At 44.3% G+C, this 21,331-nt stretch overlaps 1 protein-coding gene and 3 gene segments (V, D, J or C); all 4 read left to right on the top strand.

Moving 5' to 3' along the window:
- Positions 1-1,601: 1,601 nt before the first annotated feature.
- Positions 1,602-2,185, top strand: LOC132591331 (immunoglobulin lambda variable 2-23-like). The segment is given in 2 exon segments: positions 1,602-1,674; positions 1,866-2,185. Coding segments are annotated over 2 exon segments (366 nt in total).
- A 5,164-nt stretch (positions 2,186-7,349) lies between these two features.
- On the top strand, positions 7,350-7,864 carry LOC132591368 (immunoglobulin lambda variable 4-60-like). The segment is given in 2 exon segments: positions 7,350-7,408; positions 7,536-7,864. Coding segments are annotated over 2 exon segments (375 nt in total).
- Positions 7,865-9,000: 1,136 nt separating this feature from the next.
- Positions 9,001-9,523, top strand: LOC132591367 (immunoglobulin lambda variable 4-60-like). The segment is given in 2 exon segments: positions 9,001-9,070; positions 9,198-9,523. Coding segments are annotated over 2 exon segments (372 nt in total).
- An 8,154-nt stretch (positions 9,524-17,677) lies between these two features.
- Positions 17,678-21,048, top strand: LOC118078880 (uncharacterized). The gene is made up of 4 exons (XM_060269807.1): positions 17,678-17,828; positions 17,975-18,277; positions 20,433-20,537; positions 20,729-21,048. Exons 1-4 carry the CDS (start codon positions 17,783-17,785, stop codon positions 21,046-21,048), a joined length of 774 nt encoding a protein of 257 aa, XP_060125790.1. The 5' UTR covers positions 17,678-17,782.
- Positions 21,049-21,331: the final 283 nt, after the last annotated feature.

Here is a 21,331-nt window from a genome sequence, read left to right as displayed (position 1 = left end):
TCCAGCTCGAAGACGGTCCGGGAATTTTTTGTGGGTACCCAGCACCCATACTGTGGGGCTCTGACATGGCTTTTGGTTTCTACCACATGGTGCATTGGAACCCCAACTCAACCTCTGAGGCAACATCTGAAGCCTTGCAAAGCCTCGGAAGCGACTTCTGGTAGAAACCGGAAGTCACACTGGACGTCTTGTGAGGCCTCGGACGTGACCTCTGGGGCCCTGTGAGGTCTCAGAAATGACATCCAAGGCCCTGCCAGGCCTCCAATTGCAACTTCCTACTTCTGCCTCTTTTGTGAAATACTTGCTTACAAGAAAAACCAATTCAGTTCTAATTAGTGCCTTAATTTCTTTATTTCTAAGGTGAATAATTTATTGGGAACCATTATACATATTATCTGGGTTTTCGACACAAGGAGGAGCTGTTGGTTCAGCTTCCCTTCATTTGAGAGACTTAACGACTTAAAGAGTCTCTAGATGGTCTTGCACCTGCATTGTGAAATATGAGTTCATCAACAGATGGGCGTTTAGTTTGAGTCTTACTCATGCATGGAATTCAAGTGCCTGTACACAACTTTCTCTAGCTTATCATATGCTCTGGGTTGTTGAATCATCCAGTCATCCACCCTTAATGAGATCTGATTCAAGCTGTCTCTTCTTCACTCACATTGATATTATGATCCCCACTCTTTGGAAACTTGCGTAATTTTGGATTGCATGGGACAGAGATGGGCAACGTCGAACCCGGCAAGCAAGAAGCATCATCAACATTCAGGGATATGTTCAAGCCAGGCAAAATCATTGGGGGCCACAGCACCATGTTAGTGAGCTGTGTGGCCTGAAGAGGGCATGTTCTGAGCAGGTTCTGAGAGCCAGAGAAGGAAATACCTGAAGGAGCCTCTCCACCCCCATTGTTCAGCCCAAACACTGAGGTCTTCCTCCAAGGGTCTTCAGGCGGTTCTCTCACTGCGAGAAGTGAAGTTACAGGGAACCAAGCAGAGGGCCTTCTTGACGGTGGCACCCTCCCTGTAGAATGCCCTCCCATCAGATGTCAAAGAAATAAAGAACTGCACTACTTTTAGAAGACATCTGAAGGCAACCCTGTATTGGGAAGTATTTAATGTTTGATATTTTATTATGTTTTTATGTGCACTGTAAGCCGCCCAGAATGGCTGGGGAAACCCAATCAGATGGGCGGGGTATAACAACAACAACAACAACAACAACAACAACAACAACAACAACAACAACAATAATTCTGGGAGTCCATATTCAGTCCCTGGGTCTACAGTTCCTCAATCATGTCCTAAACCAGGCATCCCCAAACTCGGCCCTCCAGATGTTTTGGAACTACAATTCCCATCATCCCTGACCACTGGTCCTGTTAGCTAGGGATGTTGGGAGTTGTAGTCCCAAAACATCTGGAGGGCTGAGTTTGGGGATGCTTGTCCTAAACAACATAAAGAAGCTTTCGTGTATTTCCTCATATTCTTTCTAGCAAGGCCAATGGGTATTGAGGTATTTGCATAATTGCTCATGCCTCATTTCCCAGGTAATTTAAGAGGGTGGTAGGGGGGTGCCAGCAGATTAGAGATCTGTTTGTGGGATTCACCCTCCTTTTGACGTTCACCATGGCCTGGATCCTTGTTCTCCTCACATGCCTCAGTTACTGTTCAGGTATGTTTGCGGAGATCTAATGTATTATTTTACTTGACCTCTGTTGATAATAATTTTCTGAAATTTGAGGGCACAGAAAATGATGCATGTACTAGCAAGAAAGCTATTTGTCTTCTCCAATAGTCTTTCCTAATATCTGAGAACACTGAAAATGATGCATGTGCTTTTATTTGATTTTTCTTTTTGCAAAGGTGTCACATCGCAGACAACATTGATCCAGCCTGCCTCCGAGTCTGTGTCTCCAAGTCAAACTGTCAAATTGCCCTGCTCTAGAAGTAGTGGCAGCTTGCATACTTATAGCTGGCATCAACAGAAAGGTGGACAGGCTCCTCGTTTTGTGTTCTATGCTACCGGCACCCGGGGAACCGGGATCCCTGATCGGTTCACTGCCTCCACCTCTGGGAACACTTACTATTTAACCATCTCCAATGTCCAGCCTGAAGACGAGGCGGTTTATTACTGTTGTGACTATGTGACAGGCAGTAATGTGTTCCACGGTGGTACAATCTGATGGGGAACTGATACAAAAACCTCTCTCACACACTTCCCCTATAGTTGACAAACAAGGATTGTTCATGAGCTTGCTTATACGAGAGAAAAATAGTTTATGGATTATGCCAAAATGGCTAAAATGACCGTGAGAATCAGAAATCGGGAAGACCAAAATTTTAATAAGGAATGGGGGAAATTTACGATTTGTCTTAGAAGCCATTGCAAACATTTAAGATCACCAGGAGGAAATTATTAACAGTAGGACTCACAAAGGGGAGGAGGGGAGGCCAGGAGATTCTTTGGAATCTTGTTTTTATGCGGTATGTTGGATATGTGACTGTAAAGTTTTAAACTGAAAAACCAAATAAATAAATAAGTAAATAAATAAATAATGCCAGCTCCTCTCCCTAGACAGGGACAAGCTTGAAGTGGTTGGGGCAAGAGGATAGATTTGGTGGGTCAGAGATGGGGCAACTGCAGAGGTTGAGTACCTCCATCTTCTGCCCTGATGCTTGATAAAAGGAATTTCTTTCACTACTATTACAAGAGAGCCGGACCAAATCATCACTATATGTTCAATATACAGTGGTACCTCTACTTACGAATTTAATGCGTTCCGAACGCACATTTGTAAGTCGAATCCCATAGTAATGCATTGGGATAAAAAATTCATAAGTCGAAGCAACCCTATCTAAAAATTCGTAAGTAGAAAAAATCCTATCTAAACCGCATCCAAGATGGCGGACGGAGCTCCATTCGTAAGTAGAAACATTCGTAAGTAGAGTTATTCATAAGTAGAGGTAACACTGTAATGTCAAGAGCATAGCTGCCAAGTCTCCCATTTTCCTTGGGGAAACCCCATTTTTAAAGCCATTTCCCGCTGTCATCCCGAATGGGGAAATATCCCGTAATTCCCCCGTAATTTTATTTTTTTTTTTGCAAACTGAGCCAGGAAGTGTGCGCGCGAGTATCACTCTTTACTTTTCCTATCTCTATGGGTACGCTCGCTCGGTCTTCCCAGGGGCGGCACTGGCTCCGTGTTTCCTTTTGCAGCCCAGGACCAGGAAGAGCGTGTGGCGATTCTTTCGCTTGTCCTCCCGCCATGCGCCTTTCCTTCCTGGTCCCCAGCAACTGTTCCTTGTGCTGCGGTGCCTCTGGTGAGTGCAGGAGCCACGACGGGCTCAAGGTCCTAATTTTGGGGGGAGGCGCTTCTTGCCCTCTAAACTTTGCTTTGTGCTGGGAAGGGAAATAGCTACAACTTCAGTACAAATGTTGGCAGCAGCAAATTTCTATTTTTAAACTCCTCTTTGCTGTGGCTTCATCAGTTTCTGCATTCCCTCCCCCTAAACACTTCTTTATATAAAATTGTTGGCATGAGGTCCTAACATAATCTTCTTAGGGGTGGAATGAAGGTTGCTGAAGTTCTAAAGGTTTTTGGTTTCTAAGTGGGATTTTTTTATAAAAAGAAAAGAAAAGAAAAATACATATTGAAATTTTAATTTGAGTCATGGAAGAAACAGATGTATTTTATGGCTTACAGATGCACCCACACAAACTCCAGCCCAGGTATATATAGCAGAGTTTTAAATGACTAATTTAGAGGTCAGAGAGATAAACAACTACCTGACATTTAGAAAATACTGTATTTTAGACAGGGGGAAGGGGGATTTATCCAGACTGTGCAGTATAACATGAGACCACATATGTTTTGGGGAGCTATGTTAGCTGATATTACAAATCAAAACAAATAAGCAGATTTTATTTTGCCCATTTGGTGATTGGATGTTCCTAAAAACAGCTCTTCTTGTATCTACAGAACTCATTGTAATTTACACTCATTTACATGTGAAAAGGATCTAGGAGTTTTGGTAGACCACAAACTTGACATGAGTCAACAGTGTGATGCAGCAGCTAAAAAAGCCAATGCAATTCTGGGCTGCATCAATAGGAGTATAGCGTCTAGATCAAGGGAAGTAATAGTACCACTGTATTCTGCTCTGGTCAGACCTCACCTGGAGTACTGTGTCCAGTTCTGGGCACCACAGTTTAAGAAGGATACTGACAAGCTGGAACGTGTCCAGAGGAGGGCAACCAAAATGGAGCTCGGTATGTTTAGCCTGGAGAAGAGAAGGTTAAGGGGTGATATGATAGCCATGTTCAAATATATAAAAAGGATTTCATATAGAGGAGGGTGAAAGGTTGTTTTCTGCTGCTCCAGAGAAGCGGACACGGAGCAATGGATTCAAACTACAAGAAAGAAGATTCCACCTAAACATTAGGAAGAACTTCCTGACAGTAAGAGCTGTTCAACAGTGGAATTTGCTGCCAAGAAGGGTGGTGGAGTCTCCTTCTTTGGAGGTCTTTAAGCAGAGGCTTGACAGCCATATGTCAAGAATGCTTTGATGGTGTTTCCTGCTTGGCAGGGGTTTGGACTGGATGACCCTCGTGGTCTCTTCCAACTCTATGATTCTATGATTCTATGACCCTTGAAATATATATTTTTTAAATCTGCATTGATAAAACAGGTCAAATTTTGCAGAGATTCTTGGTCTTCTGAGTATAAGGTAATTTTTTTGTTATTTTGTGTGTAAATATGTTGCAGTTGATAATGAAGATTATGGGGTTAAGCCAAAGGTCTTGTGGAAAAGGTGGGTATTGAAGAGAGTTTTGAAGGAATATTTGAGGGGCTATTGCATCACAGCTGAAAATAATACTGAGCTTTTAAAATTAGAAACCCTCTTAACTTTTAGAGTTTGTTTCTGCTGAATTACTACCTCTCTTTCTCTCTCCACACGGATGTAATAATGACATGTGCAGAAGCGATTTTCTTTCGGTGCCCAGACATGCGCAGAGCTGGCACCACATCTACGCATGTCCAGAAGTGCATAGATGCAACTCCGGTGTCGGCGGCGGCCATTTTTGGTGCCCATAGATGGGCAGAGCGACACCAGAAGTTGTGTCTACACAACTTCCGGTGTCACACGGCTGCCGGCCCCGGATTGGGCAGTCCGGGACTTGGCAGGTATCGTTTGGGTTCCAAGTTGTTTGAGTACCAAGGCATTTGAGAACCAAGGTACCATTTGTATTATGAAATACTATACAAATATGTTGTGATCCTGGTTTCAGACACAAGGGGGAGATGTTGATTCAGCGTCTCTTCATTTGAGGGACGTACATAGTCCCTATACACCCAGCTGCAGTGTGAAATAACAGCTTGGTAAAATGTATGTGTTTGGTTTGGGTCTAACTCCTGAATAGAACTCAAGTGGCCATAGACAACTTTCCCCGCCTTATCCCTAGCGATGGGCAAATCCATCAGTTTCACTTTCTTTCACTTTCCTCATTTTTCCCATTCTCTCTCTCTCTCTCTCTCTCTCTCTCTCTCTCTCTCTCTCTCTCTCTCTCTCTCTCTCTCTCTGTAAAATAACGACTAGATTTTCTCAGTAAGTTCACATTGTATAGAACTCAATGAGCAGCTGTATATCAAGAGAAGAAAAAAGAAAAGCCACCAGTACAAAACAAATATTGTTTCACAATATTAGAGGGGAACTGCAAAGCTGGAGACCACAATATCAGCACTAAGTCCCTCTGGAACGAATTCACTTTGCCACACTTCCACATACGTTTGGTGAACTTTTCTTGGTGAGAATTCATCAGCATCGCAGTTTGAAATTCGCCTCATACACACATTGTTGCAATTAATTTCCCCCCTCATACACATTTTGCAAAACAATTTTCCCTGATAAAATGCACTTTTGTCTGCTGTTTTCACCAACTCATGCATTTATAGGCACACTTTATCCCATTATATGAAGTTTTATACATATTTCTTGGCCAGTGAAGTGCATTTCAAAATTCGCAGAAACGCAAATTTCAAAAGAATAGTTGTGTTTTAGCTCAGGTGTGGTGAAGTTTATTAAATCTTAATTGAATCACATTTCTCCCTCTGCCTACTTATACTAATTTCTGGGTTATTGGATTAGTCTAGTGTGCAGCCTGAACGGGGCCTGGCACAGACGCTTCCTTCCCAATCCAGATTTATAACCTAACACTTTTTGTGTGTGTTTGTGGGGTGAGGAACATCAGACCTTGCCATACTCAATAGAGGACAGGACTTCTGTGCCTTTAATTGCCCTGCTCTCTTTTGAGTGTGGAAACCTTAAAGAGAAACCAGCAGACCCTTTGTTTAATTTCCAAGCAAAGGGTCTGCTGGTTTCTCTTTAAGGTTTCCACACTCAAAAGAGAGCAGGGCAATTAAAGGCACAGAAGTCCTGTCCTCTATTGAGTCTGGCAACCCTAGACCTGAGGCCAGATGTGGCCCTCCAGTCCTCTCTATGTGGCCCTGAGGGGATTACCCAGGCCACAACCCTAAAAACCCCTTATTTGAGCCTTGCTCAACTGCTCTTGCCTGTCAGGAGAATGACCATGAATTGTGATCATCCTTCTTGCTTGCCTGGACGAAGGATCAACACACACACACACATTTTTTTCTGGGGGTACACATGCCCCTAAACATTTTGTGACTATGTTTGGCCTCATTGAGGGGCAGTATTTCAATATGAGTAGTAAAAGGTTTCTTTATGTTCATGAGGAGCTGAGAGTCTGTTTGTCTCAAAGTAGACCTAATATAAATGAGATTACCCAGCAAAAGCAAGCTCACACAATATACAAACTTAAGCTACATATATAAGAAGCTCATTTATACTTTGGGGGTGATTCATGTTCTTATGTAGCTGCACTGTTTTATATTTTCTAAATGTCCCATGATCATATTATAAAGTAGTTGTGTTCTATGTTATGAGTCAAGCACCGCTACTGTAGGAGTTGCTTCTTTTAGGTTTCCAATGTATTATTATTAATAATAATAATAATAATTAATAATAATAAAAATCTGGGTGCCATGAGCAATTTTTTATTCTGAAAGTGTGGCCCTGAGAAAGAACCCAGACAAAACAATGAGCCTTATCTCTTCTTTTAAACAGTCCCTTTCATGCAAAATCTGTTCCAGGGTAATTTCTCAGAACTTCATCACAGTTCTTCATAATGTCTCCAGAACAGCCAATGGGACTTGACATATTTGCATGATAAATTATTCCCCAGCTCCTGGGGTATTCAAAAGAGGAGGAGATATGTGCAGCTAGATTAGACACAGAATTTCCCCCCTGTCTGAGGCTCATCTTCCTTTTGACTTCCATCATGGCCCGGATCCTTGTTCTCTTCAGCTTTCTCACTTACTACTCAGGTACGGTTCTGGTGGGCTAATGAGCCTACAGAGAAACTATTTATCATGTGTATTTAACATGCCCCCCCCCAAGCCAACTTCCATGATATTTGAAAATGTGTTTATCATTTTCCTCCTCCTTGCGAAGGTGTCCTTTCACAGCCAACGTTGACTCAGTCTGCCTCACAATCGACGTCCTTGGGGCAAAACGTTAAATTCTCCTGCTTGAAAAGTAGCGGTGGAAACTGGGGCTACTTTCTCTGGTATCAACAGAAACCTGGACAGGCTCCTCGCTTTGTGTGGTATGGCGGCTCCAGCACCAGGGGAGACGGAATTCCAGACCGGTTCACTGGTTCTACCTCTGGGAACACCGGCTATTTAACCATCTCCAACACCCAGGCTGAAGATGAGGCCGTTTATCATTGTTGTGCCTGGGAGAGCACTGGCAGTGATAAGTTCCACGGTGGTACAATCTAATGGGGAACTGAGACAAAAACCTTTGCTCTTCCTCCCTAGAGCAGGAAACTTGAACCACCCAGGAACTTCATTGAGGCCAAAAGGGACAGCCCTTCCTCCTCACCATGGACAGGGTCCAAGTTAGGGCAGGAGAGCAGATCTTGTAGCTTTGCTGGAAGACGATCACGGAGCAGTTGCCGATCTTGTATGCAACTGCACTGATGTTAAGTCTGAGGACCTCGCTTTCATTGGTATCAACAGAAAACTGGGTAATATCCCTGCTTTGGGCTCTACAATGCCAGCACTAGGGGAGAAGAGATTCCAGATCAGTTCATACGTTCTACCTCTGGAAACATTGCTCATTTAGCTATCCTAACATCCAGACTGAAAGCAATTAATTACACCACTACAGTTATTCAGAAGAAGCATGCACACTAACATTTGTACATGTCTAGAGGCAGCTTGTAGCTGTGTGCTGTGTCACGTGTGAACAAGCCTATGGTCTCTCCGGAGTGTTGGTACATTCATATGGCAAGGAATGGAACTTGCATACCCAATAGGTGAGATCTGCAAGCAACAAAATGTTGCAGCATACAGTTCAGACATGGCAGAAAAAGATTGCCCAGATTTTCACTACAATCCTAACCCTTTGAAATACATTGCATTTTTGGTTTGCCTTGAGAATTTCCAGCCCGGGCAGCAAGGGTCCTTCTCACCATTCAATGATATATTCTAGTCAGGTCTGGAAGGTTCCTGAGGGCCAGTAAGAGAGGCTGGAGGGCCGCATTATGCCTCTGGATCTAAGATCCCACCCCTGTCCTAAACAAAATGTTATTCTTCTTTTAAACTGCCTAATGCATGCAAAATTATTTCGTTAGAAGTTCATCCCATTTCCTGCCCCTGCCCCTAGCAGAGCCAATGGGTGTCATGGAAGTTGTAGGCCAAAACATCTGGAGGGCCGCAGTTTGGGGATGCCTGATCTAGCAGCTAGCCATTCCCTGACGTCAGGACTCTCCACAAATCACACCCCTTCCTCCAAGGGAATCTTTCCAGTGGGTGCAGATATATTTGCATGATAGACCATCCCTCAGCTCCTGGGGTATATAAGAGAGAATGGAGGAGGTCCAGCTAGATTGGAGAGCTGTTTGCCTCTGGGACTCACCATCCTTTTCAATTTCATCATGGGCCAGATCCTTATTCTCTTCATTTTTCTCGCTTACTGCTCAGGTATGGGTTATGTGGTCTAATGGGCTAGCAACAGAGCTATTTCTCTATTTAGCACAGAAACAGAATACGTTTGTGATATTAAAGAGCAGAGAATGACGCATTGGTCTTTCTTTTTCTTTGTGCAAAGGTGTCGCTTCACAGCCGACATTGACTCAGGCAGCCTCCAAGTCTGTCTCCCTGGGCCAAGCAATTAAACTTGCCTGTTCTAAAAGTAGCAGTGGAAACTGGGGCAGCTTTCATTGGTATCAACAGAAACCTGGACAGGCTCCTCGATTTGTGTGGTATGGCTCCAGCACCAGGGGAGACGGAATTCCAGATCGGTTCACTGGTTCTTCCTCTGGGAACACCGGCTATTTAACCATCACCAACATCCAGGCTGAATACGAGGCCGTTTATTACTGTGGTGCCTGGGAGTACACTGGTGATAGCAAGTTCCACAGTGGTGCAATCTGATGGGGAACTGAGACAAAAACCTTCACTCTTTCTCTGCAGAGTGCAGAAGTCCAGAATAGCTCAAGCTTGTAAGTGACAGTTCTCCTCCCTGGGAAGTCCAGAATAGCTCAAGCTTGTAAGTGACAGTTCTCCTCCCTGGGAAGGGACAGGCTTGAAGGACAGCAAAATGAAATAAGAGTTCATTAACAGAAATGCATTTGGCTTGGGTCTTACTCATGCGTTGAAATGAAGTGGGCATGCACAATATTCCTGCCTAATCGCACATTATGGGTTGTTCAAGTAGCCAAGTATGCATCTTGAATGGGTCCTGGCTCATGCCCTTTATAGCCCACTGTTGGAAATCTACCATCAAGTCTATTATCTGGGTGGGAATGACCGTTCCCCACATAAAAGGGGAGGCGCATTTTGCGCGGTCGCGTGCAGCCCCTTGGGATCCCTGGGGCAGCACTTGGAAGTTTGGAGGCCGGCACTGCCTTCCCGGGCTGGATACTGGTGATCTCCGCCCACGCAGTTACCTGCCCAATCCAGCTCGGGGAGGCGTTGCCTAGGGGATTGGCCAGGTAGGAGGAGATAACCTTTTCTTGAACGTGGCTGAAGCATAGTCATTCTTGGGAAGCAGTCGATGGCTCCATAAGCTTTCCCACACTACACCCCCAAAATGAAAAATTAATTAATGATTGCATTACAGGTTATCTTCTTCCACAGGTATACACGCACACAGGTGCTGCTACGACAAGGCTGCTGTTGAATCTCCCTGCATTGGCAGGTTTCGCCTTTCCCGTAGCAATTTGTCACAACTTTGGCGGATGCAGGCTTTGGGCGGAATCCTTTAGTCATCTACATAAATAGGGGGGCGTGGGGCGGTGACCCCCCCCATTGCGGCGGTGATAACAGGGTTCCTGTAAATGGGGCTAAGGGGGAGGCATTGACCATGCGCAATAGGCTGTCATTGCCCTCCCTCTTCAGCGGCTGCGATCGAAGGGGGGGTGGGCTAACTGCTTGAACATATGTTCTCCAGAGCTAGCCCAACCCCCACTCATGCTGGATAACCCTGAAATTACCTAGATCCCCGGCTGGGGGCTGGGAAGGATATATGCACAATGCCAAGGTCTCCCTACATCCAAATTCTTAATAAAGTTGTGGCCAATTTTAACCCCATAGAATGTGGTCTTGTGTCATCATTCCGCTCGGGGGCTTTGGGGGACTCCGCCTGACCACGCGATATAATACTACTTTATTATAGAAGTACATAGGTAAAGGTAAAGGGACCCCTGACCATTAGGTCCAGTCGTGACCGACTCTGGGGTTGAGCGCTCATCTCGCATTATTGGCTGAGGGAGCCGACGTATAGCTTCCAGGTCATGTGGCCAGCATGACAAAGCCGCTTCTGGCAAACCAGAGCAGCACATGGAAACGCCGTTTACCTTCCCGCTGTAGCGGTTCCTATTTATCTACTTGCATTTTGACGTGCTTTCGAACTGCTAGGTTGGCAGGAGCTGGGACCAAGCAACGGGAGCTCACCCCGTCACAGGGATTCGAACCGCCGACCTTCTGATCAGCAAGCCCTAGGCTCAGTGGTTTAACCACAGTGCCACCTGGGTCCCATAGAAGTACATGAAACTAAATAAAACCACCTTTCTATTGTTTAAGTCACAATACCAAGGTATACACGCACGCAGGTGCTGCTACCTGCTTCCAGCAGGTGCTGGAAGGTCCTCCAGTTATATTTATCTGCATATCTGCATGCTTGTTCAAACAAGCCCTTTTAAATGTGCTTTCTCTCTCTTTCTTTGAAACAGCATTCCTCTCTCTCTTTTTCAAATCTCACCTGTGCCTTCTTTCAGTGTTACATACTGTCCAACTTTTTCAGACCCCAAACTGGGACGTGTGTCTTCTGGGATGCGCTCCCGGGTGAGTCATGTGACCTGTGCCTCACTCTTGCCTTCAAAAAATCCCCTTTCCCAGGGCAAGATCTTGAGGGGGGGGGACCTTTTCCTGTCTTGCCTGCATGTGAGAGTGTCCTAAATAATTTAGGACTAAAGGTAAAGGCACCCCTACCATTAGGTCCAGTCGCGGACGACTCTGGGCTTGCGGTGCTCATCCCACTTTATTGGCTGAGGGAGCCAGCGTACAGCTATCGGGTCGTGTGGCCAGCATGACAAAGCCGCTTCTGGCGAAACAGAGCAGCACATGGAAATGCTGTTTACTTTCCTGCCAGAGAGGTACCTATTTATCTACTTGCACTTTGACATGTTTTCGAACTGCTAGGTTGGCAGGAGCTGGGACTGAGCAACGGGAGCTCACCCCGTCATGGGGATTCAAACTGCTGACCTTCTGATCGGCAAGCCCTAGGATCGGACACCTGGGAATTTCAGTCTGGAATATCACCGACAGAAAGGATTCTTGTTTTGTGGGGAAAGTATTTTAAACATTTTTTTCAGTCCATTATAAATCATTTCCCAATACTCTTTTACCATTTTACATGTCCATCACATGTGAAAGAACGTTCCCTCCACCTCTTCCATTGCTTATCTGATTCTCTTCTCCTTTCTATCCTGGCCAAAATGAGGACCGCCCACAGCACCATGATGAAAATATGTCCTCTCTTCATTGGTTTCACTCTAACATAAGCAGCTAAACAAAGAAGTTTTTGCAGGACCAATCAGCACAGAGCCCATTTGCATGAAGGAGCCATTTGGTATTTCTGGGGGAATTCAGAAAGGAGGAATAAAATCCCACCACAATCTCTTTTAGAAGGGAAGGTTCTCTCTGTTGCAGAGCTCACCATGGCCTGGACTCTGGTTTCCCTGGCACTTCTGAGCAGTTGGTCAGGTAAGAGTGTGGAGGACTCACTGCAAATACCGGTGGACAACATCAAAGCTATTTCCATTTTGTGTCTATTTCCATTTTGTGTCTATACGCACCTAATTTTGTGTCTATACGCACCATTTTGTGTCTATACGCACCTAATGCTTCTTTGATATTCGAAAGCATGAAAAAAGGTACCCAAATCATGGTTTCCCTTTTTCTTTTTGTGAAGGTGCCACCTCACAACCCAGTTTGACTCAGCCTGCCTCCCAGTCGGTGTCTCTGGGCCAAACTGCTACACTCTCCTGCTCTAGAAATGGTGGTAGCAGGTGGGATGATATTCACTGGTATCAACAGAAACCTGGACAGCCTCCCCGTTTTCTGTGGTATGGATCCAGCACCCGGGGAGAAGGGGTCCCAGTTCGGTTCACCGGTTCTCGCTCTGGCACATTAACTATCTCTAACATCGAGGCTGCAGATGAAGCAGTTTATTTCTGTTGTGACTACGAGGGTGGCAGTAGCACGTTCCAGAGTGGTATAATCTGATGGGGAACTGAGACAAAAACCTTGTTTCTTCTTTCTTACGAGGGTAGAATCCTGGATCACTCAAGAGCATAGCTGCACATGAATGAGTTTTGCCTGTTTGTGACAAGAGCGTGCATTAAAAGTGATCAAGTTATTTGGCCTTGTTGACAATAATAATTATTATTATTTAATTATTTATATGCCACCAATCAGACTGGGTTGCCTCGGTCTCTCTGGGAGCTCCCAACAAAAGAATTCAAAACACAGTATCAATCAATCAATCAATCAATCAATCAAATCTTTATTATGGTCATAGACCAGCATAAGTAGTGTAGGGTACAATCATTTAGAAACTGTAAAACATTTTGGAAAGCTAAAAAGTATTAAAACAGAAGGTATATTTAAAAGACTATAAGAATCTAAAGGAATCTAAAGGAATCCAAAAGAAGGGTTAGGAACATTAAATGGATATGGAATAGCGTAAAAGGTTAGTATATAAAAGAATACAACTATCAGTTTAGAGAGAACTCTGATGTGAGTGTTCATTAAATCTAGTTTATGGCACAGGTCAACATCTGACAAATTTTGAGCAGTGCTGTGCAGAATCTGGCAACATTGTAAGTTGTAGTACAGGGGTAGTCAACCTAAGGCCCGGGAGCCGGATGCGGCCCAATCACCTTCTAAATCCGGCCTGCGGATGGTCCGAAATTTTTTGTGGGTGCTCAGCACCCATACTGCGGGCCTCTGAAACCGGAAGTCACATTGGAGGTCTTGTGAGGCCTCGGACGTGAACTCTGGGGCATCCAAGGCCCTGCCAGGCCTCCAAATGCAACTCCCTACTTCTGCCTCTTTTGTGAAACACTTGCTTAAAAGACAAATCAATGCAGATCTAATTAGTGCCTTAATTTCTTTATTTCTAAGGTGAATGTTTTAATGGGAACCATTATACATATGATCTGGGTTTTCGACACAAGGAGGAGCTGTTGGTTCAGCTTCCCTTCATTTGAGAGACTTAACAACTTAAATAGTCTCTAGAAGGTCTTGCACCGGCATTGTGAATCATGAGTTCATCAACAGATGGGCGTTTAGTTTGAGTCTTACTCATGCATGTAATTCAAGTGCCTGTACACAACTTTCTCTGCTTATCATATGCTCTGGGTTGTTGAATCATCCAGTCATCTATCCTTAATGAGATCTGGTTCAAACTCTCTCTTCTTCACTCCAATTGATATTATAATCCTCACTCTTTGAAAACTTCCTTAATTTTGGATTGCATGGAACAGAGATGGGCAAGAAGCATGATCAACATTCAGGGATATGTTCGAGCCAGGCAAAATCATTGGGGGCCACAGCACCATGTTAGTGAGCTGTGTGGCCTGAAGAGGGCATGTTCTGAGCAGGTCCTGAGAGCCAGAGAAGGGAATACCTGAAGGAGGGTCTTCTGGCATTTCTCTCACTGCGAGAAGTGAAGGAACCAGGCAGAAGGCCTTCTTGACAGTCGCTCCCTCCCTGTGGAATATGACCTCCCATCAGATGTCAAAGAAATAAAGAACTGCACCACTTTTAGAAGACATCTGAAGGCAACCCTTTAATGTTTTTAATTTAATGTTTGATGTTTTTATGTGCACTGTAAGCTGCCCAGAATGGCTGGGGAAACCCAGTCAGATGGGCGGGGTAGAAGAAGGAGAAGGAGAAGGAGAAGGAGAAGGAGAAGGAGAAGGAGAAGGAGAAGGAGAAGGAGAAGGAGAAGGAGAAGGAGAAGGAGAAGGAGAAGGAGAACAACAACAACAACAACAACAACAACAACAACAACAACAACAACAACAACAACAATTCTGGGAGACCATATTCAGTCCCTGGGTCTACAGTTCCCCAATCATGTCCTAAACAATACAAAGAAGCTTTCATGTATTTCCTCATATTCTTTCTCGCAAGGCCAATGGGTGTCGAGGTATTTGCATAATTGCTTGTGCCTCATTTCCCAGGTGATTTAAGAGGGTGGTAGGGAGGTGCCAGCAGATTAGAGAGCTCTTTGTGGGATCCGCCCTGCTTTTGACATTCACCATGGTCTGGATCCTTGTTCTCATCACATGCCTCAGTTACTGTTCAGGTATATTTGTGGAGACCTAATGTATTATTTGACTTGACATATGTTACTTTTCAGAAGACGATAATAATTTTCTGAAATTTGAGGGCACAGAAAATGATGCATTGTACTAGCAAGAAAGCTATTTGCCTTTCCTAACATTTGAGAACACTGGAAATGACGCATGTGCTTTTATTTGCTTTTTCTTTTTGCAAAGGTGTCGCATCGCAGACAACATTGATCCAGCCTGCCTCCGAGTCTGTGTCTCCGGGTCAAACTGTCAAATTCTCCTGCTCTAGAAGTAGTGGCAGCTTGTATGCTTATAGCTGGTATCAACAGAAAAGTGGACAGGCTCCCCGTTTTGTGTTCTATAAAAGCAGCACCCGGGGAACCGGGATCCCTGATCGGTTCACTGTCTCCACCTCTGGGAACACTTACTATTTAACCATCTCCAATGTCCAGCCTGAAGACGAGGCGGTTTATTACTGTTGTGACTGGGTGACAGGCAGTAATGTGTTCCACGGTGGTACAATCTGATGGGGAACTGATACAAAAACCTCTCTCACACACTTCCCCTAGAGTTGGCAAACAAGGATCGTTCATGAGCTTGCTTATACGAGAGAAAAAGAGCAGCTCAACTTGATGGATTATGCCAAAATGGCTAAAATGACCATAAGAATCATAAATCGGGAAGACCAAAATTTTAATAAGGAATGGGGGAAATTTACAATTGATCTTAAAAACCATTGCAAACATTTAAAATCACCAGGAGGAAATTATTAACAGTAGGACTCACAAAGGGGAGGAGGGGAGGCCAGGAGATTCTTTGAAATCTTGTTTTTATGTGGTATGTTGGATATGTGACTGTAAAATTTTAACCTATAAAACCAAACAAACAAACAAATAAATAAATAATGCCAGCTCCTCTCCCTAGACAGGGACAAGCTTGAAGTGGTTGGGGCAGGAGGATAGATTTTGTGGGTCAGTGATGGGGCAACTGCAGAGGTTGAGTACCTCCATCTTCTGCCCTGATGCTTGATAAAAGGAATTTCTTTCATTACTATTACAAGAGAGCCGGACCAAATCATCACTATATGTTCTATATAATGTCAAGAGCAGGGGGAGAGGGACCACAAACTGCTTCGCTCATTCTACCTCTGGAAACACTGTTTCTTTGCAATTTTCAACCTCCTGGCTATATTGTATTCCCCTCAGGGGTACCAACTTGAATAAAATATTGGGTGGGGGGACGGACGACAACACTTAAGCCCTGCCTAACTGATGAGAAGATGCGACACACACACCTCATTTGAATGGCAATGCCCATCAATGGGGGGGGCATTAAACATTTCATTGGGGGGAGTCGAAGGGACTTCAGCCCCTAGGAGTTGGCTCCTATGATTCCCCTTGTTGGGTTTTAATGCTATTTACTGGTGTTCTGCTGTAGTCTCATTTTTGGCTGCTTTCTGCTAGCCTTTTGATAGTTTTCAGTACCATTTATTGTCCTTGCGTCTTATTGGTTTTATTTAGGGAACTGCCAACAAGACATGATTGATTGGGGTGTATAATAATGGCCAAAGTTATCATTTTTGAGTACTTACTGGACGGGAGCTTGGAATTAATCTAATCCAACCCCTTGCTGAATGCTGGAATTTTGCAAACCTCAACATACCTGACAGGTACAGGTAGCTTATCGTCCTCTGCTTAAATGCCACCGTAGTGGAAGATCCCATCATCTCTCAAGGTTGTCTGATCCACTCTTGAGCACCTGTTACAATTGTGAGACAGGGATGCAGGTGGTGCTGTGGTCTAAACCACGGAGCCTCTTGGGCTTGCCGATCAGAATGTCGGTGGTTCGAATCCCCACGACAGGGTGAGCGCCAGTTGCTCTGTCCCAGCTTCTGCCAAGCAAGCAATTCAAAAGTATGCCAGTGCTAGTAGATAAATAGGTACCGCTGCAGCGGGAAGGTAAATGGCATTTCCATGAGCTCTTCTTTCCGTCTCGGTGTCCCGTTGCACGAGAAGCAGTTTAGTCATGCTGGCCATGTGACCCAGAAAGCTGTCTGGGGGCAAATGCCAGCTCCCTCGGCCTGAAAGTGGAGATGAGCGCCACAACCCCATGGTCATTTTTGACTGGACGTAACCCTCCAGGGGACCTTTATCTTTTTTCTTTTTATTTTAACCATTGTGAGATTACCCCAATGGTTAGCTGAAATCTCTTTCCTTTGTGGAAACTGAAATCAAAATATCTATACAGTGGTTCCTTGGTTCTCTAACTTAATCTGTTCCAGAAGTCTGTTCCTCATTTTTCCCATTCTCTCTCTCTCTCTTTGTAAAATAACTACTAGATTTTCTCAGTAAGTTCACATTGTATAGAAGTCAAGAAACAGTTGTATATCAAAAGAAGAATAAAAAGAAAAGGTTGTCCCTATGCCTACTTATATTATTTTTAGGTTATTGGATTAGTCAAGTGTGCAGCCTGAATGAGGCCTGGCACACTCACTTCCGGTATTTTGATCATTCGGGAGCCAGAACATTCGACTCCCAAGATGTTTGGGAGCTGAGGTATGGCTGTACTTGGTAACACTATGACCCCCTAATTTTTATCTTGGCCAGAGTGAGGACTGCCCTCAACATCATTATGCAAATTTCTCCTTTGATCATTGGCTTTTCACAGAGAGAAGCAAGTAGATAAAGACACTCTTCAGAACCAATGAGCGTACTGTACAACCAATCTGCGCAAAGAGACATCTGGCATTTCTGGGGGATTTCGGAGAGGGTGAAGAAGATCCCATCTAGATCTTTTTCTAAAGGGAAGTCACACTCTCAAGAGTCTTACCATGGCCTGGCCTCTGCTTTTCCTGTCCCTTCTCAGCTACTGCACAGGTAAGAGCGTGGAGGACTCACATCACGTAGGGCAACATCAAAACTCTTTTACGATGCATATACCAGAGGGAGATAAAGCTTCTGTGGTATTTGAATGCATAGGAAATGTACCAAAGTCATGGTTCCTTTCTTTTTCTCTATGACAGGTGTCACTTCACAACCCGGTTTGACTCAGCCTGCTTCCCAGTCGGTGTCTCTGGGCCAAACTGCTACACTCTCCTGCTCTAGAAATGGTGGTAGCAGGTGGGATGATATTCACTGGTATCAACAGAAACCTGGACAGCCTCCCCGTTTTCTGTGGTATGGATCCAGCACCCGGGGAGAAGGGGTCCCAGTTCGGTTCACCGGTTCTCGCTCTGGCACATTAACTATCTCTAACATCGAGGCTGCAGATGAAGCAGTTTATTTCTGTTGTGACTACGAGGGTGGCAGTAGCACGTTCCACAGTGGTATAATCAAATAGGGAACTGAGACAAAAACCTTCTCTCTTCTTTCTTACGAGGGTAGAATCCTGGATCACTCAAGAGCATAGCTGCACATGAATGAGTTTTGCCTGTTTGCGACAAGAGCGTGCATTAAAAGTGATCAAGTTATTTAGACTAAAGAATGCTATTGGAGATATGACCTCGCATTAAATATCTGACACATGTCCCAATCAACAATGCTCATCATGTTTTCACTGGCTTTGTTGACAACAACAACAACAACAACAACAACAACAACAACAACAACAACAACATTTATATGTCACCAATCAGCCTGGGTTGCCTCGGTCTCTCTGGGCAGCTCCCAACAAAAGAATTGAAAACACAGTATCTATCAATCAATCAATCAAATCTTTATTATGGTCATAGACCAACATAAGTAGGGTGGGGTACAATCATTTAGAATCTGTAAAACATTTTGGAAAGCTAAAAAGTATTAAAACAGAAGGTACATTTAAAAGACTATAAGAATCTAAAGGAATCCAAAAGAAGAGTTAGGAACATTAAATAGATATGGAAGAGCATACAAGGTTAGTATATAAAAGACTAGAACTATCAGTTTAGAGAGCACTCTGATGTGAGTGTTCATTAAATCTAGTTTGTGGCACAGGTCATCATCTGGCGAATTTTGAGCACTGCTGTGCAGAATCTGGCAACATTGTATGTTGTAGTACAGGGGTAGACAACCTAAGGCCCTGGGGCTGGATGCGGCCCAATCACCTTCTAAATCCAGCTCCAAGACGGTCCGGGAATTTTTTGTGGGTGCCCAGCACCCATACTGTGGGGCTCTGACATGGCTTTTGGTTTCTACCAGATGCTGCATTGGAACCCCAACGCACCCTCTGAGGCAACATCTGAAGCCTTGCAAAGCCTCGGAAGCGACTTCTGGTAGAAACCGGAAGTCACACTGGACGTCTTGTGAGGCCTCGGACGTGACCTCTGGGGCCCCGCGAGGTCTCAGAAATGACATCCAAGGCCCTGCCAGGCCTCCAAATGCAACTTCCTACTTCTGCCTCTTTTGTGAAACACTTGCTTAAAAGGAAAACCAATTCAGATCTAATCAGTGCCTTAATTTCTTTATTTCTAAGGTGAATATTTTATTGGGAACGATCTGGGTTTTCGACACAAGGAGGAGCTGTTGGTTCAGCTTCCCTTCATTTGAGAGACTTAACGACTTAAAGAGTGTCTAGATAGTCTTGTACTTGCATTGTGAAATATGAGTTCATCAACAGATGGACATTTAGTTGGAGTCTTACTCATGCATGGAATTCAAGTGCCTGTACACAACTTTCTCTAGCTTATAATATGCGCTGGGTTGTTGAATCATCCAGTCATCGATCCTTAATGAGATCTGGTTCAAGTACTCTCTTGTTCACTGACATTGATATTACGATCCCCACTCTTTGGAAACTTCCTTAATTTGGGATTAAATGGGACAGAGATGGGCAACGTCGAACCCGGCAAGCAAGCATCATCATCAGCATTCAGGGATATGTTCAAGCCAGGCAAAATCATTGGGGGCCACAGCACCATGTTAGTGAGCTGTGTGGCCTGAAGAGGGCATATTCTGAGCAGGTCCTGAGAGCCAGAGAAGGAAATACCTGAAGGAGGGTCTTCTGGCAGTTCTCTCACTGCGAGAAGTGAAGTTACAGGGAACCAGGCAGAAGGCCTTCTTGACAGTCGCTCCCTCCCTGTGGAATATGACCTCCCATCAGATGTCAAAGAAATAAAGAACTGCACCACTTTTAAAAGACATCTGAAGGCAACCCTTTAATGTTTTCAATTTAATGTTTGATGTTTTACTATGTTTGTATGTGCACTGTAAGCTGACCAGAATGGCTGGGGAAACCCAGTCAGATGGGTGGGGTAGAAGAAGGAGAAGGAGATGGAGAACAACAACAACAACAACAACAACAACAACAACAACAACAACAACAACAACAACAATTCTGGGAGACCATATTCAGTCCCTGGGTCTACAGTTCCCCAATCATGTCCTAAACAATACAAAGAAGCTTTCATGTATTTCCTCATATTCTTTCTAGCAAGGCCAATGGGTGTCGAGGTATTTGCATAATTGCTCGTGCCTCATTTCCCAGGTGATTTAAGAGGGTGGTAGGGAGGTGCCAGCAGATTAGAGATCTCTTTGTGGGATCCCCCCTGCTTTTGACATTAACCATGGCCTGGATCCTTGTTCTCCTCATATGCCTCAGTTACTGTTCAGGTATGTTTGTGGAGACCTGATGTATTATTTGACTTGACTTCTGTTGATAATAATTTTCTGAAATTTGAGGGCACAGAAAATGATGCATGTACCAGCAAGAAAGCTAATTGTCTTCTACAATAGTCTTTCCTAATATCTGAGAACACTGAAAATGATGCATGTGCTTTTATTTGATTTTTCTTTTTGCAAAGGTGTCACATCGCAGACAACATTGATCCAGCCTGCCTCCGAGTCTGTGTCCCTGGGTCAAACTGTCAAATTCTCCTGCTCTAGAAGTAGTGGCAGCTTGTATGCTTATAGCTGGTATCAACAGAAAAGTGGACAGCCTCCCCGTTTTGTGTTCTATGCTACCAGCACTCGGGGAACCGGGATCCCTGATCGGTTCACTGCCTCCACCTCTGGGAACACTTACTATTTAACCATCTCCAATGTCCAGCCTGAAGACGAGGCGGTTTATTACTGTTGTGACTGGGTGACAGGCAGTAATGTGTTCCACGGTGGTACAATCTGATGGGGAACTGATACAAAAACCTCTCTCACACACTTCCCCTAGAGTTGGCAAACAAGGATCGTTCATGAGCTTGCTTATACGAGAGAAGAATAGCAGATCTAGTTGATGGATTATGCCAAAATGGCTAAAATGACCGTAAAAATCATAAATCGGGAAGACCAAAATTTTAATAAGGAATGGGGGAAATTTACAATTGATCTTAAAAACCATTGCAAACATTTAAAATCACCAGGAGGAAATTATTAACAGTAGGACTCACAAAGGGGAGGAGGGGAGGCCAGGA

The sequence above is a fragment of the Zootoca vivipara genome, chromosome 17, assembly GCF_963506605.1.
Source record: "Zootoca vivipara chromosome 17, rZooViv1.1, whole genome shotgun sequence".
NCBI lineage: Eukaryota > Metazoa > Chordata > Lepidosauria > Squamata > Lacertidae > Zootoca > Zootoca vivipara.
Note: the sequence above shows the minus strand (reverse complement) of the source record. Positions and strands in the feature narration are given on the sequence as shown.

Excerpts from the sequence above, each read along its gene's own strand:
- LOC118078880 (XM_060269807.1), top strand. The coding sequence starts at position 17,783 with ATGGCCTGGCCTCTGCTTTTCCTGTCCCTTCTCAGCTACTGCACAG. Across the intron at positions 17,829-17,974 it reads CCTTCTCAGCTACTGCACAG|GTGTCACTTCACAACCCGGT; the intron begins GTAAGAGCGTGG and ends TCTCTATGACAG. Across the intron at positions 18,278-20,432 it reads CAGTAGCACGTTCCACAGTG|GGAGGTGCCAGCAGATTAGA; the intron begins GTATAATCAAAT and ends AGAGGGTGGTAG.